This window comes from Halyomorpha halys, unplaced genomic scaffold (assembly GCF_000696795.3).
Source record: "Halyomorpha halys isolate HHAL.00 unplaced genomic scaffold, Hhal_1.1 Scaffold343.1, whole genome shotgun sequence".
Taxonomy (NCBI): Eukaryota; Metazoa; Arthropoda; class Insecta; order Hemiptera; family Pentatomidae; genus Halyomorpha; species Halyomorpha halys.
The window spans coordinates 1,225,998-1,243,362 of NW_027109758.1; the positions used below are offsets into that span (position 1 = coordinate 1,225,998).

Below are 17,365 nucleotides of genomic sequence, written 5' to 3' on the forward strand. Positions count from 1 at the left end.
TAATCAATAATGATGTCAAGAGTACAGTACATCTAAAATTAGTGTGGATCTATCTTGCGCACCCTCTCTCTAGCTCCTCCTCCCCTCCTCACCATAAAAAACCACTCCTACCGAGAACAAAGTCTACAAAATGACGTTTTTATAAGCAAAGGTTGTTCTTGTTTGATTTTATTATAAAAATTTTCCTTTAATTCTTTTTTTTCAATTTTCATTTTACAACATCCAGGACCTCTCCTTTCTCAAGTTCAGTCGACTGAATGTAGAGAAGACAGAAGAGCGGAGGAAGGGCAGGAGAACGTTGGCTACTGCGCAACTTTCCTCTCCTATACCCGCAGCCAACTCATCTTAAATGAACTATATTACCTCAGATTTGCTAATCCTTATCAAATAATTTTTAATTAGTACAAAGATAAACTTTAACAAACAAACCTCTTTAAGATACGGTAAAGCAAAGAAGAGTGGATCTACTGGAGTAGAGAGAAAATATCTTCCATCGGCCTGAACTTCATTACCAATAAAATATGATCTAAAATACATAAGACACATATATCAGTGCCAAAACATTTTAAAGAATTCAAGTTACCTAAACTTTAAATAAATAAACTAATTTTAAAGATAGTATAAAGAAAAATAAGCATAAAGGTTTGTATTTGTTTAGTAATCACTGTAATTTATAGTCAATATTATAATAACAAAACAGGAATCAACTAAAACCATTAAGTATAACAATAACTACTTTGTTCATTGGATAAATAAAGCACAAATAAATTTCATTCTGTTAAATCACAAGTTTGATTTCTATTCCTAAGGCAATATCCCATATTAAATAGTATCATTAAAAATAGTAAGATAAACTATGTTGTATTAATTATCTCTAAATGAATTTCAGGTAAAAATATGATAGTATGCACCCAAAATTTTCATGGCCAAGATGAAAAACGTAATAGGTAATGAATATGATAATTATATGGTTTTTACCTTTTGGGCTCTTGAAAAGTAAGTATTTCATAAACAACTTTATTTTCAGGTGAAATTAGAAACAGGGTTCCTTCTCTTGTCCTAGGGTGCCGAAGGCGAACAATATGAGCAGGCTGATTTGATTCAGTACCACCAAATTCTAAATCATTATCAATGCAGACATTATGAGTATAATCTCATTTAAAAGCTAATCATTTTTTTAAATAATGGTGTAATCATACAAATTGGACAAAAAGTCATTTCAAAGAGTAACCATTCAAAGTTCAAAATAAGAAAAAAAACAAAAATAGTAAAGTAATTCATCTTTAATAATAAGGTGGATACATTAAAATACCTTTAATTATGAATAACAAGGATTTCCCACTAGAGGAACAGCAGGATTTTGAACAATCTTTCTGAACAGTTTTATTTTTGGACATATTTCCAAACTAATAACGACTATATGTTAAATTTTAAAGAAGAATTGACAATTCATTAATTTTTGAGTCCATTAATTTCTTAAGATAAAATGACTAGTATATAGGGCTAAACATTTTCAATATCAACAAGTGGCGCTAAATTCAATTGAATCGATCTTCAAAGGCAAGGAGGTAGAAATTGTATCAGCATTTATTGAGTTGGTGATAAGCCAAGCGGGGCAATTGACAATTTTGCTAATAAAAGTTTTTTTATCTACGTGTCTCTGAACCAAATTTACGCTCCAGTACTGATATAAGTTTGTAATTATCCAGAACTAATAATTATTGATAATTTTGTCTTTGCTTAAATGTAAATATAGTCCATAAAAAAAAATTGTGTTTGCTGAATAGTAAATAAATATATCCATGACACCAGTGGAAATATTGCTAACAATATTATAGTTTATTTATTTTATTATAGTTTATTGGAACATCATAATCAACAATTTTACACTCTAATGTGGGTTGCTCTCAGATTGCTGAGTAGTTTTGTTTTTTTCTGACCTCCTAGAAAATTAAAACAATAAATTAATTATATACATAGAGATACGTGTATATATAAAGGTGAGTTACATCTTGGATTGCCATCATGGCATTATAAGATAAGCTGCCGGGTCCGCTGAAGGCGGTGTCTTCGATGATGGCATGGGTCTGCCGTGAGCGTACTAGGAATAGGGAGGGGCTATTCCGGCTGGCGTTGTGCTGAGTAGTTCAAAAACTTATCTCTTATGTTTGAGATTCGTTATGAAAATAAATTTTATATTTATGAGTTGTTTTTGAAAGGTTACAAATAAAGAAGTATTTTTTAAAAAGATATAATGAAGTAGGAAAGGAAGTATGATATAAGTTTTTTCGCAAACTAGAATTGGTACAATTTTTTAAAAGAATAATGTGAATTGAATTATTTTCTCCCTCAATTTGCATTTTACCTAAGGGAGATGGTAACAATGTATATACGTAGTCGTGTTTTATCATAGGTAGCAGCACATACGAATTTTTTTTGAACATCGTTATTGAATGATTTTCATTATGCTAAGATTTTTGTTGTTTACAATTTGAGTTTTGAGTTTAGTTTGGTTACATTATTGAATAGTGGTGGCAGTAGATAGTTTTTAAGCTATATTATTTACTTCATAGGCTTAACCTTTACTCATCTGTAGTTGACTGAAAACAGAAATAGGATGACAGCACCTATGGAACGTATTCAAGTTTTAGATACAATTGAAAAAGATATTGTGACTTGCTTACATAGTGCAGGTACTGGTAATTATTTTTAAATTCTTTTCTACTTTTAGAAATATATACTATTTCTTGTTAATTAAGAAATTAATTTATTTATTAATTATTTAATAATTAATTTATTAAAATTATATCTGAATTTTGACATATCATCTATTTTAGTTTTTTACTTTAATTAATTTTTATTCTGATTTTTATTTAAAGGGACTGCACTTATGGAGCTAAGTAAGGAAAAATCAAGCCTAAAACAAGCTGAAAGCCAGACACATTTGTTTTTAAAAACTCTTGGACAAGTTGAATCTAAGTTAACTGAACAAATCAACTACTTAACCCAAGTATCAACAGGTAAATAGTTATTTCCATTGATTATTGTGCTCTAAAGTTCTCAAGTCTTATTGTCATGACCCTTTCAAAACTCCTAGTTGACTTCAGTACTAATATATTATTGAAGATATTCAATTTTTGAGTCATGCACTCCACATATGATAGACTATTGACAAAATAATAAACTGAATGTTAATGTGCAGATGTAATGAGATAAATACTTGTAATTATAATCAAATATAGTGAATGAAAATAAAATGTAAAATAAATTATTCATTCAGTCTCATTAATGTTCTATAATGAACTTTACATAGTTTGTTTTCCAAATGTTTTGCTCGAGTCCATGAGGAATGTTAATTTTATTAAGAAAATAACCAAAATTGCTTAATTTGTCCAACTTGGAATCACATTCTCTAAATGTATTTATTAACTCTTAATCTTTCTTGGTCCAAAATGGCCAATTGGTTTTTTGTTTTTATTGAATTATGTTCTTTACATTGGAAGAGGTGAATAAAAATCCTCATCATGTTGGCTATTAATTAGAGTTTTTCCAATGTTAGCTACTAGAACAGAAATCCAGAGCAAACTGTAATCTATTATACTTTATGTAGTAGCTTTCAGTTCCATTGTCTTTCCATTGCTGTGTTATCTCTTCCACTAGCCTGCTATTTTGCCAATTTTTTATGCTTGAAAAAGATATTTTGGACAAATTTTATTTATTGTTTTTCAATTTTTTAAAATTTATTATTTCAATTTTTTATTTATTTTTATTATTTTCTATTGAAACTTTAGTGCCTAAAAATGCATTCTCGTATGGCAAAACATCAACATGATACGTCAAGGACCCATTAATACTATCCTCTTTAGTTTTTCTCTTGAGGCTAGAGGGCAGAAAGCTACTGCTGAGATTTCTATACGTCTGATAATATTATTATTACCAAGAACAGCTCCTTCCTTCTCTTTAGGGAGGAGTAGATTGAGCCCAAAGTCATCCATTTTTTGGACATGAACAATTATGTTGTATTGTAATAGAGATTGTTCTTCCTGGCTACATGCTACTAAAACCTGTGCTCCATCAATACATGTAGCTCTCTTTCCCTAAGTATATTGTATTAATGGCAAATGGTTTTTGTTATATCTCCAAATTAGCCTCAGATGATCCAATAGACTGAAACAAGTTGTATAAATAAAAAAAATCTTATAAGAAGGGTATATCTGCTACGTGATTCCCCTGATTCAAGGCTCCTTTTTGATCTATCTGTTAGAAAAATTGAGATTTTTTTTAATTTGTCGTATATTTCTCATTAATGAACTGTTGATATTCTATTTAATAACAATTAGGTTTAATAGAACAGATGTTTTGGTACTGATACCACCAATTTTCGCGTAAACATATCCTTTTACTGAGCTTGTGAAAACTTTTAACTATAAAAATAATAGAAATTTAATGATGTTTATTATACTTCAAACTAATCTATTTCTTATAGACTTAGCATGTAGCATTATAGTCTTCCTTACACCTGATCAACATCATTCATGTTATTATATGAGTAATATTGTCTTTTTTTACTAGTTCAGTTTTGGGGTTATTTCATGTTTTGTTTTTTTTAATTGATGAATTCACTTTGCATCCATAACCACTTACTGCAGACTAATGGTATTTGTATGTGGTAGTAGCCTTAAGTCTCTCATCAAGCACTCTGGTTGTTCGATATCGGTAGCTTTGGTGGTTTTAATTGGTTGGCCTAGGGTATTTTTATATTTTAACTGGTTAATATAACTTCACACCCATCAAAGAAGGTTAACTGCACCAAATTTATTTGGTTAACTTTAGAAAAAGTTAGAAGGAGATATATCAAGAAATTATAGTAAAATCTATTTATTATTGGGTTATTTAAAAAAAAGTTTACTATCTTGATTTAATTTATTGTACTTCACAGGATTAATAACTTTATTAATCAGGGTTATTATTATCTGTAGTATCATAGAATTGAATTTTGTTGGTGCACCTATTGTTTCCAGCTATCTGCTCACCGTGTTTTCTACTGAACAGGGGTAGAATAAATAAATAGAAACATTCTTTGGGATCAGCCCTTCTCCATTTATATAGTGATACCACAGGGAATAAGAACTAAAAACTGTTAGTTTTCTTTGAATAGCTTAAAACATGTTTGTATAAAACCATTAATAATTGTCTGTCAAATTAGATTTTTTTTTTTATGAATGATCCTTTCTCCGCATACATTTTGGATGTTATTCAGTCAATATTAATTTATCTGCATTTAGTCATGTACTTATCATGTGTATCAAATAGCCATGTTTAAATTCAACATGAGTGGAATCGTAGCACACAGCTAATTTTGAACAAGGTTATTTAATTATAATTTTAATTATATAATTAAATTATAACAAGGAACAGTAAATTGAACTAGGTTACTATAAAATAAATTCTTTCTGAAATTTTGAGCTTGATTTTAATTAAGTTTAAGTTAAGCTTTTAACTATCTCATTTCTTGCCTTCGTCTTCTATATTGAAAATCTCCAATCTTCTGTTTTATTTAGGTCAACCTCATGAGGGTAGTATTTATGCTTCTCAAAAAGTATTACAAATGGCATGGCATAGATTAGAGCATGTACGTAGTAGGTTAAATGAACTGGAGAAAAATAAACACCGTATTCAAACTCGTACTGCCCAAAGGCAACAGATGCCAGGACATCAAGATTTGAACAACCAACAAGTTAGCTAAGTCAACTATTATTATGTTGTTAAATTTGTTTTAGATGATATTTAAATTGTATAGAGACAATATTTGATTGTAATTTTTATATTGGATAAAATGTTGTAAATAAAGTTTGTAAGATTATATGAAGCCACTTTTTACTTGTTTGTAATCATTTATGCAAAATGTCAATAAATATTGTAAATTATATATTTGTCTTATCTACCCTTTGTTATAAGCTGTGTTTTATAGTTTTTATTATGAATTAAATTATATTATTTTTTGGGGCAGCTGTGGGGAGGTGAACAAATTTACAATACAAAATTATTTTGAAGCATACTGTATTTGTTTTATAGTCCAGAAGGTGGCAAAATCTTTTATTTGTACCTGTAATTTCAGGTAAAAAAAAATGACTTAAAATCTCATGATACAGCCAGAAATGTTTTTTCCTGGCAATAAAAACATAATTTATATTTTTAGGTATTTTATTTATGTAGTGCTTACTTATTTGACTCGTTAAAAACATATCAAATGGTAGAGATCTCATTAACCTCTTCAGCCATGATCAACATAGTTACAATGTAGGTTTCAGAGTCTAGTCAAATTTTATTGTTACCAAAAGCGATTAGATTTTTATGTACTCTTCATCAAAATCACATTGCCATTTGAATACAAACTAAGTTGAAAATAAATCTAAATGAGTAGATTTATTGCAACATCATGAAATACTCAGACCAAGTTAAATCTTCATTTGGGAATTACATTTACAGAATATTCTGTCTTGCATTAATCCATTCTGTCAGAAGTGCTACCATAAATTTTTAATTAGTAGAAGATTAGGTTTACTGGGAAATAGGCCATTTATAACCTAGGGAGTTAAGACATCACAGTGAGAATAGGTTGGTTACCTGTACTAAGAAATATAAAGATAAATTAAATATATTTTTTATATTATTACAAATGATTAACAATAATCTGATAAAAATAAATTTTTATATTGTTATTTATTATTTTTATGTATTTTTAAATATTAATATTTTAACAGTAACAATAGTTTTATTGCTTAATATTAAGTTTAATAAAACTTAAATCTATTTTTACAATTATACTGTACAGAATTTTCTACAAAATAGGACTGGATGTAGCTCTCACACAGACCTCTTTAAACAACTTGTTTACATAAATCTCATATATTGCCAACACTCATTCATGTATAAATTACAAAAGGAAAATGGAGATTAAACCAAATTGAATTCTACTATCTTCCATAGCTAAGAGTATATCCAAGACTGAGCATAAGACTATCTTTTAAAGCTGGTTCAAGTCTTGCCTCCATGTATCTGTAACAAAAGTGATTTTGTATTATTAAAAATAATTGATTCAGGGTTTAACCATTTAAACTAATAAATCATTTTTTAGATTCACAATATCATAAAAATTACCTTGTTATTAGAGATCTGACACCCTTCATAAAAACATCCTCCATCTCCTCCGTCACTTCTTCTTTTTCTTCTTCTTCACCCCTACCTTTTTCAGACCTTTAAAATATAACATAACCCTTTGATATTATCAATCTTTATTATTTTGAACTTATAATTAATAATTAGTTATCAAATCAAGTTAATACATTAAAAATAGCATTAATTTGTTTTATGTCAATCCAAAATTTTTGAATCAGAATAGTTTAAAAATATTAAACGTGTCTGTGATTACATTTAAAAAAAATATTCTTGGTTCACATTATTATTCTTTAGTTTAACTGCCTTTTCTATACATCTGGTGGTTATATTGATTTATACTTGGATATTGATTCTTGGTTACTACTTTGTTTATGGAGTAAAACCAGTTTCTATCCTCACTGAAGATTATGATGATGGGTATTGACCTACCTTTTGCACCCATAGGCATGGACACTGATAAATTGCGGCTCGACAAAGGTGGCTGCTGTACTGAGCCTCGCCAGACCCAACCTCGCAGGTCCAGGCCTGTGTGGTAGGACGGTCACTCCAAGACCTGGCCTTCTCATTCTCAGGGTCATGTTGCATTTGCCTTCGTGTCCATCTCCAACTAGCTCCACTTTACCAGAAACTATCATCTCTTTGAACCCCAATCTGTTTAACAGTTAAACAAACTTTTAAGGGTTGTTATTTGAATTTTATAACTTTCCAGAAAACACACGTAATATTTCAAACAGATGAACAGATTGCATAATGTTATTGTTCATTATTCAAAAACCAATTTATTATTGTTAATCATGGCTCACTGTTCATATATCACCACTGCAACTTAAAATTATATTCACTCTCTATTAGATCTAATATCAATAGAAATCTTGAAATTGGTCATAATTTTTAGTCATTAGTAGACCAAACCAAAAATGTTGTCTACTCTTACACAAGAACAAGAGGTTTATTATACATCTGAGGAGTGTTTCAAGTATGAAATATAAATCCTTTTGAAAATTACTAACTGAATAAATAGTGGATTTTCTAACCTATTGTAGCCAACATTGGGAAGGTACAGATATACTTCTTGCTTTTGCTATGGAAATACCTCTCATATATCACACCCTAGACACTCCTGCGTTCACTCCAAACTTGACACCTGTGAGTGATATACCAACATGCTTGACCACCACCTCAAACAGATGAACCAAGAACTAGGTAAGGAACTAAAAGTATCACTCACAAATGATATTTATGTTACTGGATCTGGAAGTTCTGCCCAAGTTGTAATAGGTTATTTGATTAGTCTCTAGATTATCATTAGTAAAGTTTAACTATATTTCTCAGACACAATTTCATACACAAATCAAAACAGATTAATAATGAGAAGACTGTTGACTGTGGATGATATATATGAGGAGAAAATGGTTGGAGATGTGGTAAGTGTAAAACACAAATAAGTAATAGGCACTAATAAATAAGTTTTAACTTATTTCTGTTCTTCATTGTCCACACTCCCAACCATCTTCTCCTAATTTATAGTATAATTTATATGTTTTAGAAATTCGCAACATTGATAAATATGAATAAATCAAATTGCGATCAGTAAAACACATTTCATACGTTACTGGAATACTTAAATTAATTTATTTAACACTTATTCTATTATTTGGTGTTGATGGAACATTTTATTAACATAGGTGTAATATTTTCATTACTTTTAACCTTATATTTAAAATAATAAATACACTAAATTAAATGTATTTATAAAGCAGTAAATATTTAACCAGTTTTTTTTTTAATTACTTTTATAGATTGCCTATGAATAAATTTATTAATGTTACTGAATTACTTTCATGTAATTATTTACTGTCATTCAAAATGATTTAAGAGAAAAATGAAAAGTTAACTACTGATGATTAAAATGTAATAATTTTTATTTTTCTTTCGCTACAAAGTAAGGAAAGTATTGTAAGGTCTGGTAACTATTATTTATGCTGACACAGGTAAGGGAGCCATTTAGCCAAATCTGGTTGGGAACCACTTATTTTGTGCCAACCTGTATGCAACAAATAATGACCCAGCTATCATCTTTCCCAATAATTTCAAAAATCCAAAACTTTTAGGGATTTTTGAACTTATTTCAAAAAGCAAAAAATTTGGTAGAAAATTATTAAATGGGGGTAGTTTTTTCCGAAAATGTTAAGGAAAGGCGCCCCTTTACACTTTGTGAAAAATATACAATTTTAATTTTCCGAATAATTTCTATTTTATCCTCTATTTTCTGCAAATAAAAAAATTCATAATGAAATAAGTAGTTATTAACTATTTTGAAACTAATTACTCTTAAATGAAAATATGAAAGAATTCCACTTAAAACTGTAGGACCCCTTTCTTCATTAACTTTAGCTTTAAAACGTTGAGAAGTCAAATCAAATACAAGTCCTTTTAAAGATTATTTTTTTCATTTCTTCTTTTAACGCCTCTTTGAATACAATTTCTGAATTCGATCCTGTAGCAAAAGGAAGGACCGATTCTGTTGCACTTTTTTTTGTACGGTAAATAGAAAAGGATTGACACCGTGCGCTCAAAAACTATTCACCATTGCACATTCACTAAAAAAAAAATATAAATAAAAAAAGAGAGGGAAGTTATAAATTTTATTTGCGCTGAACTTAACAATAATATATTTTGTGTAAAAAGGTAATCAAATTCACAAAAAATATAACCTTTTGAATTCAAGAATATCATTTTATTGTCGCAATAATTCTATTGCAAAAAATAGCCGGCTACTTCGTTAATTCCAAAATAATTGTAGTTGTTACCTATTAAATCCACAAATATAAATATTATTTCTTTGAAATAAAATGATCTGATTGTTAGTTATTTTGTAGTTTATAATTTATAGGTTTTACCCATGCATGAAAAATAAAATTTTCAACGATAGTTGGTATTGTAGTCAAGGTCTCTTCTTAGCAAATTGTTCGTCTTTAATGCTCATTATCTATAACAATCCATGGGCGTAGGCCAAGGGAAGCCGTGGCTCCCCCCTAGATTTTTGGGATCCGAGAAAAAAAGGAAGAAAATCGTGAACTTATTTGATAAATGATTTCCTTCTGCAAACATGCTATAATTAAGAAGGTAATGACAGGGGAAGATGGTGGGGTCTAAAAATTTATCTGAGATAAGTACAAAACTACCTTATATTTTCATTGTGCGAGCCATTGGCAAACCATCTTATTGACCAGTTAAACAGTCATTTCATTTTCTATAATTTATTGTGATTATAGGTAATAAAAAATTAAAGAGTAATGATTGAATAGAAATAAAATGGCGGGGGTATTTCTTGGAATGCAGAATTAGATATCTTTCTTTTACCTAACATTTTAGAATAGAATATATACGATATATAATATATATACGTATGTGTGTGTATAATAGGCTGACGCCTGCTCCCCTCTTGGCAACATCCTGCCTACGCCCATGCTATAATGATCAGGGAAAATTCTCTTCAAGCTACAACTTTAGTTTAGTAACAACTATATCTTCTGAAAACTATATATTAGCTAGTATTACTAATTTCCGTTTCAATTTGATTAAGTGAGGAATGCATTATCATTTTGAAACAAAAAATTCTTGCATTATTATGAAAATAAATTTCATTGTTTAAAGAACTATTTTTACATAACAAGTTGAATAGATATTAATCAATTCGTTAGAAATCCATATTACGATAAATGTTAACTTTTTTTTAATAGGTTCATTGCCCATGAGCACACTTCAGAACTGCTAATTTAGTAACGTATAGTGTCCCGTCCTTTCTACAGAATACTGTAATAGGGGTATTCATGATGTTGTGTTAAATGTTAAATGTTTTACCATGTTAAATGTTATAAGTATAAGAATGTGAACAGCCCTATTTAAAGTCATGTTAAACGTTAAATGCATAAAGAGCCCCTGGCGGATTTTCTCAGCAACTTGTATAAGCCTTATGTTTATAATCTTCCTTCCAGACCCTCATGTTATTGTTTACTTCAGTTTTGATTTAAGTAATTAATTACAACATGCCTAGAGTGAGTGAAAAGTGGAATTTGTGTGAAAGTTTAGCTTATGAAATGAAAAAATAACTTTATTCTGGGACATATGTCCCCTAAGAATAATTACATGGCTCATATAGTGAGATTTTTTTCTGGCGAGCGTTTACAAATTTTCAGATAGTAGAATGAAATTACATTGTTTTTTTTACTGTTTTTTTTCTCAAATGTATGATTAAAATTATCCATTCTGGTTTAATAACAGGGATATGAATACCACAAACACACGAAAGAACTGAGCTGTCACAACAAAAAAAGTGGCGGCGATCTCAACTGGTCTATTGTGTGACGTCATTCTCCATTTAACAGACCAAGTAACAGACTCTCAGCCATGTTAAATGTTATTTCGTTTTACCACGGTAAAAGAAGGCAATTTTTTTCGATTTAACATGAGTTTTTCCATTTAACACGCTTTAACATGTTAAACCAAAGATCATGAATACCCCTAATAGAACACGTAAAGCCAGAATAAGTACACAATTTTGGCAACTAATAATGAATGCGTGTATAATTTTCATTTAAGTGCTTACTTGGCTTGTAGGGCCAATGTTCCCCTATCGAACCTGCACTTCTCCACCCTTGGGAGCCTGTCGGCTGCTTTGACGCGCATATCTGTGACGTACATGTCCAAAGGGGCAGATCGCAGCGGAGAATGGAGGGCGAACCCGGCCAGTTCTAGGGCGCCACTTCCAGTAGACCTAGACTCCAGAGCGGCCTCCAGCCTCGGCGAGCAGTCCCCGTCCTCTGAAACCAAAATCGACGTCATCTTTTATACTGTATATTCTAAACGTAGAATATTAAACGGGGGAAAATCAACACAGATGGAAATATTAAGAGGTAAAAAAATCGGGGTCCTCCCAAAAAACAATAGTTTGAAGTGAACTTTGAACAAAAGTTAAACCGTGTAATTTAGAGATCATAAATTTTTAAATTGTTCGAATCTTTTATGAAGTTTCTTTTTGAAACTTTTTCGGTCACTTCCAGAAGACTTAAGTCAATATATTTGACGGAATGAGGTTCCTCGCCTCCGAACGGTAGGCCTACGTAGCCGCTCACTCCGCCTTTGATAACTAAAACAAAATAGATAATCTAAATATGAATTTATTAATCCACATTGTCTTAATTCTTCGTTTTGGGTTCAAAGATTTGTAAAAATGAAGTAAGGATAATGTCAACAATTTATGACGATATATTTTACTGACGAGTTTTTTTATTATTTCGGAAGTAGATACTCTTGAGAAGTAGATACAAGAAAGACTACCTCTTTACGGAAAGGTACTCTTTAGTTACTTATACCAAATCATTAAGCTTTGGGAAACGGTATATTCTTAAAAAAATGTCTAAAATGCCAAGGCATCTTGGCATTGTTTTAAACAGAGTGAAGGCCGATGCACAATATGTCCTAGGATGGCCGCAGTGCGCTCATGCAGGTCCAAAAAAATATATAAAATAGAGCATGTTTTTATTTCTATATGTGAATTTCATATAACTTTAATATGTATTTCTAAAACCATATTCATTGTCTTAATTATATCCGTTTTTATTTCAATGTACATATGAATACATTTGTTAATACTTATTTGTTACTTTTTAACCTGATCTTTAGAGACACATAATATTTCTGATTTTCAGAGTAGGCTTGGGACAACATGTATGTAGACATACTCTCTTCAAGATATTAAGAAGAGGAAATAATCGCTCATTTGTTTTGAGACTGTTAACTAGACTCGTATCTTCTCAACTGTAAGTAGATTTTTGCACCTTTAACATCTTTAATTTTTTAACCAGGGATTTCTTGTCATTAACAAAGGTCCTTTATTTATTCTTAACAAGGATAATGATTCTTCTGATTGAAGACGTAGAGAAGGCACGTCCGAACATTGTTGAAACGCTTAGTAGACTAGCAATAATGGGCCAGCGTACCTGAGGGATTAACCCTCTCCCTGCCCCTTATGTGAAAGAAGGGTATAAAAAAAAAAATGAAAACAATACTAAAATAAAAATATTCATATAACTTGTTTTGTTTTTTTAGATATTTATTCACGGTTGACTGTTTTAATAAATTTATAAAATTTAATAAATCCAAACATTGTCGTTCTATTTAATCTCGCAATAATACGAATTTCAGAGTACGGATCCAAAGTTTAACTATGGGCCTCAGCACTAAAATATACGCCTCGGCTGAAGGTCAATTTAAACGCTCTTGTTATTTAGAATTCTTTATTAAACATAGGTTCAAGAAATGTTTCAAATGGCCCAATATACCGATCTCTGTTCGGTCTCTGTACGGCGGAGATGAAAAGACTTTGCATTTTAACCCTTAAAGGGGCCCAACTCCTTGGAAGGTATTGAGAAAGAATTATTTTCTAACCAGCAATGGGCTTTAGTTTTATTCAATGGGGGGTCTCTTTTCGACCTGTTTCTCTCTGTATCGTCTGAGAGGTCTAAGCTTTTCTAATATGTAGCAGTTACTCCAGCATTCTCTATACGTTGTCTTCTCCACAGGCTACGTCTTAATTCGAATGAATCATTATCCTTGACCAGAGCAGATAGAGGACCTTTTTTAAAGACAAGAAATGATTAAAAAATTAAGGATGTTAAAATGTACACAAACCTACTTACATTTGAGAATAGGCGAGTTGGGTAAGCAGTGACAAAGGAGCTGATCATTTGTTTTTAATTGCTTTAATATAAAAACACTGTTACTACCAAAGAAAAGCTGAATCCTAATTTGAAAATGGTTAATTTTAAAAATGAAAATGGTTTCATGGTTAACTTTGCGCCCTTGTGTGAGGCCCATCTGGCTACCACCGAGCTACGGCCCTGTAGGTTAGTGAGGAAAACAGAATAAATAAAAGGAGTATCGAGAGAGGTACGTTGAAAAAATAAATACATAACTCATTTAAATTTTATAAAAAATATGTAGTTTTTGTAAATTATAGTAAAAACAGTTAAAACAAATATTATGTAAAATGGTTTGTGTATGAATATTTGAAATAGAAGAAAATATTAACAAGGAATCAAATATCGATAACATCACTACCAGAGCGTAAGCTAGAAGCTGAAGAAGGCCGAGACTCGCTGGTGTCTTCGTCCCGCAAGATGTGATGGCCATATTGTGCTTTGGCGAGGTACATCTGTTGGTAATGGGGTTGCGGCATTAGCTGTCGGTCAACCACGTACTTATCTTCTACCTCTGCCACGATATTGAATAACTGCCGCTTCACCAACAACTTATCTGCAGCAGAAAACTTTTTGATGGTCATCTTCATTGCATCAAAAAAGAGATCATACTCGTCGGTTCCATCTTCTTTTCTCCTTTTACTTGATGGACTCTTTAAAACAGTACTGCTCCCAGTCTCTGTTGGGAATTTCCTTCTACCCGCCTGGTACTGGGGCATTTCCTTGACCTCAGGTTCTTGTTTCACAGATCCCAGCTCCGTATGCTTTTTTGTTTCCTGTTTGATCTGAGATATTGGCTCGTTCGATTCTTGCGAAACCTCAGCTTCTTCTTCTTTTTCGTCCGAGCCGTCCACAGAAGAAACTCTCATTCTTTCCTTCATGTAAGGAAGGAGAAATTGCAAGTTCTCGCCATATCTCCATTTTGTAGCCACTATACTTGGATCACGAGTTTTTGATTTTTGGTTTCGCACATGTTTTCTAAACTGAGAACGGAGGGATTCCCAACGTTGTTTACATTTACCAGCATCTGAAACAACCGAACATTAATTAATAATGACAGCCCATCAATTTAATCTTGATAAGCTTATTGGTGATCTATTATTAAATCATTTTTGTACTTATGTCCAAAAAACATTATTTTATTATGCTAAATATGAATGCCAAACCCTGTTACTTTTTTTAAAAAAATTTTTTGTTAATCTATGATACGTTTGCTAATTATTTATGCAATAAGGGGGCTTGTTATTCGTATTATGTAGGTCATATATTAACTTTAATTAGCCAATTCTTGAACCTGGGGAAAATAGTGACTTTAACCACCCTATTTTTAATTTATGGTAACTTGAAATAATGTTAAAGAAATAGTAAACCAGTAGTTCCAGTTCACAGATACACGACTGGATAATTATTTATATCAGGAAAATCCGTATACAAATTTCTTAAATTTGATTGTAAACTTTAGAAACGGATAGTCACAATGGTTGACCAGTATTTAAAAACATAACCGATAAAGCATAAATCAATTGAATGATTATTTGTATTTTTTATTACATTTATTTACTGCTGGTATATTTATGTAGAAGTACACACAAATGTATATGTATCTATATATATATGACGTTTCTTGTAAAAATATTTTCAAATATAATCCGTGGCAAATTAATAATATGTCAAAATTTTAGCATTCATTAATGAAGAAACTTTCTTATCTAAATTACGGATATAGAGACAGTATCATGGAAATACAGATGAAATTGTCAATAAAATGCAATTATTGTATTTTCATCTCTGACATAAGCAGATACTTAGAAATGTTGTTTTAAAAAGTAATGGTGTAAAAAAAAGAAATTAAAATTACCTTGATGAAGTTTTCGACCGATTTCTTTCCACAGTTTCGTCTTGTGAGTTGTGTCGCAGTACTTGGGGTGTGTCAAATCGTACAGTTCACTTTTTTCGCGGACTAACTCCATCAACAACTCATCGTCCATGATGACCAGAGCGAGACCGCCGCGTGGCTAGACCCTCACTGGGTGGTTTCGATCAAAATCCACTTGAGCGCCAGAGTCTGACTCGCGGGCCCAATGATCGAGACTCGACCGTACCGTGACTTGGCCGGGCCTCCTTATCGATTATGTATAATCGATGTAGAACGGAACGTGACTGCTTGAGTTGATCGAGTTGTATGTTCACACGATGAAAAAGTTAACATGTCATCCACTTATTTACACTACAACCAACTGCTGAAGACTTGCCAGTTACAAGGCACTTTAATCATGTATACATTAGAATAGTATTAACGAATTGACAGCCAACTACGAATTATCTCGTAGATATTGACTTCTAATATTTGGGGGTCCAAGACAAAAAAGCGAACGAAGTCATTTCATAGTCAGCAGTCATCGAGTCACCTATGCTGGTGATTACTCATGACGTCTTTTCAGAGAAAATATTTTACTCAGCATTAGTATTTTATTTAATTAAGTTAAAGAGAGCTAGAGCTGCCGTATCTATAGGGCAGCTAGAGAACTACTGGGAATCCTGGAATAATTGAGAACCAAGTCCAAAGGAACGAAAATTTGGGAACTTAGCACCCAGCGTATTTTTTTAAATAGTAAAATTACAGAAATGAGTAGATCTAATTCCCTTGACCAAACTAATAGTACAAGTGCCGGGAAGAGAAAAAGTCAGTTATTTCATCCCGATTTTTTATTACTTTAATGAAAACTTTGTATAATTACTAGTCAAGATTAATGAGTCTGCCAAGTGTAGGTAGGGGAATAAAAAATGGCGGCTGTTTCAAAACGTTAAAAATAATTAATTTTTCATTCGGAGCTCTATACCTTAAAAACTGTCAACAACATTAGAAAACCTAAGGGAACATCATTTGAAGTAGAGTAAATTTGCTAAAATATTAACCCTAATAGAGCTATTTATGTTCGATAGTTCTCTAGATATAGGTTTTCAAAAAGCAACATTTCTTTAAAATCTTCTGAAAGATTAGAGTTAGTTTATTTTGAGAAATCTATATCTCAGGTATAGATTCCATTAGTTTCCAATCAAATTTAAGTAGTTTAATGTACTACAAAGCAGTTTATATTCGTAGTAATAATACATAAGATGTATAGGTGTCCGTCAGCACTCACATTAAAGCTGGTTAAATGTATTATAAAATATAAGAAGATGGTCAGGGTTGCGGTAAAAAAACAAAACAAATAGTTTAAAACTATTTTAATGTCCGACGTTTCGCCCCACTTTGCAGGGTTTCATCAGGGCTAAAAAGATACAAAAAAAGAAAACTGAAAATATTACAACAATAAGGTAATTTAAACTAGGATAAATATTATGTTATAATAAAGTGATAAGAAATTACATATAAATAAAAGGAAGGAAGACATAAAATAGTATCAGTATAAAATAAACTTGAA

General features: G+C 31.1%; 3 protein-coding genes across 3 annotated transcripts in view; 1 reads left to right on the plus strand and 2 right to left on the minus strand.

The window, feature by feature from the left end:
- The window catches only part of LOC106681468 (ribonuclease H2 subunit B), a 7,363-nt gene extending 5,820 nt beyond the window's left edge, over positions 1-1,543 (minus strand). Inside the window, exons 1-3 of the mRNA XM_067047949.1 lie at positions 1,313-1,543; positions 979-1,117; positions 430-526 (exon numbers count right to left, since the gene is read on the minus strand). Of these exons, the coding sequence (XP_066904050.1) occupies positions 430-526; positions 979-1,117; positions 1,313-1,397 (321 nt within the window). The 5' untranslated portion in view covers positions 1,398-1,543. The remainder of the gene's footprint in view (positions 1-429; positions 527-978; positions 1,118-1,312) is intronic.
- Positions 1,544-2,458: 915 nt separating this feature from the next.
- MED11 (mediator complex subunit 11) lies at positions 2,459-5,929 on the plus strand. The gene is made up of 3 exons (XM_014421866.2): positions 2,459-2,693; positions 2,880-3,020; positions 5,562-5,929. Exons 1-3 carry the CDS (start codon positions 2,618-2,620, stop codon positions 5,744-5,746), a joined length of 402 nt encoding a protein of 133 aa, XP_014277352.1. The 5' UTR covers positions 2,459-2,617; the 3' UTR covers positions 5,747-5,929.
- A 713-nt stretch (positions 5,930-6,642) lies between these two features.
- Positions 6,643-16,026, minus strand: LOC106681518 (uncharacterized). Its single transcript, XM_014421865.3, has 6 exons — positions 15,799-16,026; positions 14,302-14,967; positions 11,789-12,002; positions 7,609-7,830; positions 7,162-7,257; positions 6,643-7,059 (listed from the first exon to the last, which is right to left on the minus strand). The coding sequence occupies exons 1-6, from the start codon at positions 15,926-15,928 to the stop codon at positions 6,978-6,980; spliced, it is 1,410 nt and encodes a 469-aa protein (XP_014277351.1). The 5' UTR covers positions 15,929-16,026; the 3' UTR covers positions 6,643-6,977.
- Between the last annotated feature and the right edge of the window lie 1,339 nt (positions 16,027-17,365).

Bases quoted from the DNA above. Each gene is read 5' to 3' on its own strand.
- MED11 (XM_014421866.2), top strand. From the start codon at position 2,618: ATGACAGCACCTATGGAACGTATTCAAGTTTTAGATACAATTGAAAAA. The intron at 2,694-2,879 runs GTACTGGTAATT...TTTTATTTAAAG, and splicing joins GACTTGCTTACATAGTGCAG to GGACTGCACTTATGGAGCTA. The intron at 3,021-5,561 runs GTAAATAGTTAT...TGTTTTATTTAG, and splicing joins CTTAACCCAAGTATCAACAG to GTCAACCTCATGAGGGTAGT.
- LOC106681518 (XM_014421865.3), bottom strand. From the start codon at position 15,928: ATGGACGATGAGTTGTTGATGGAGTTAGTCCGCGAAAAAAGTGAACTG. The intron at 7,831-11,788 runs GTAAGCACTTAA...ACTGTTAAACAG, and splicing joins ACATTGGCCCTACAAGCCAA to ATTGGGGTTCAAAGAGATGA. The intron at 7,258-7,608 runs GTAGGTCAATAC...TATATTTTAAAG, and splicing joins CATGCCTATGGGTGCAAAAG to GTCTGAAAAAGGTAGGGGTG.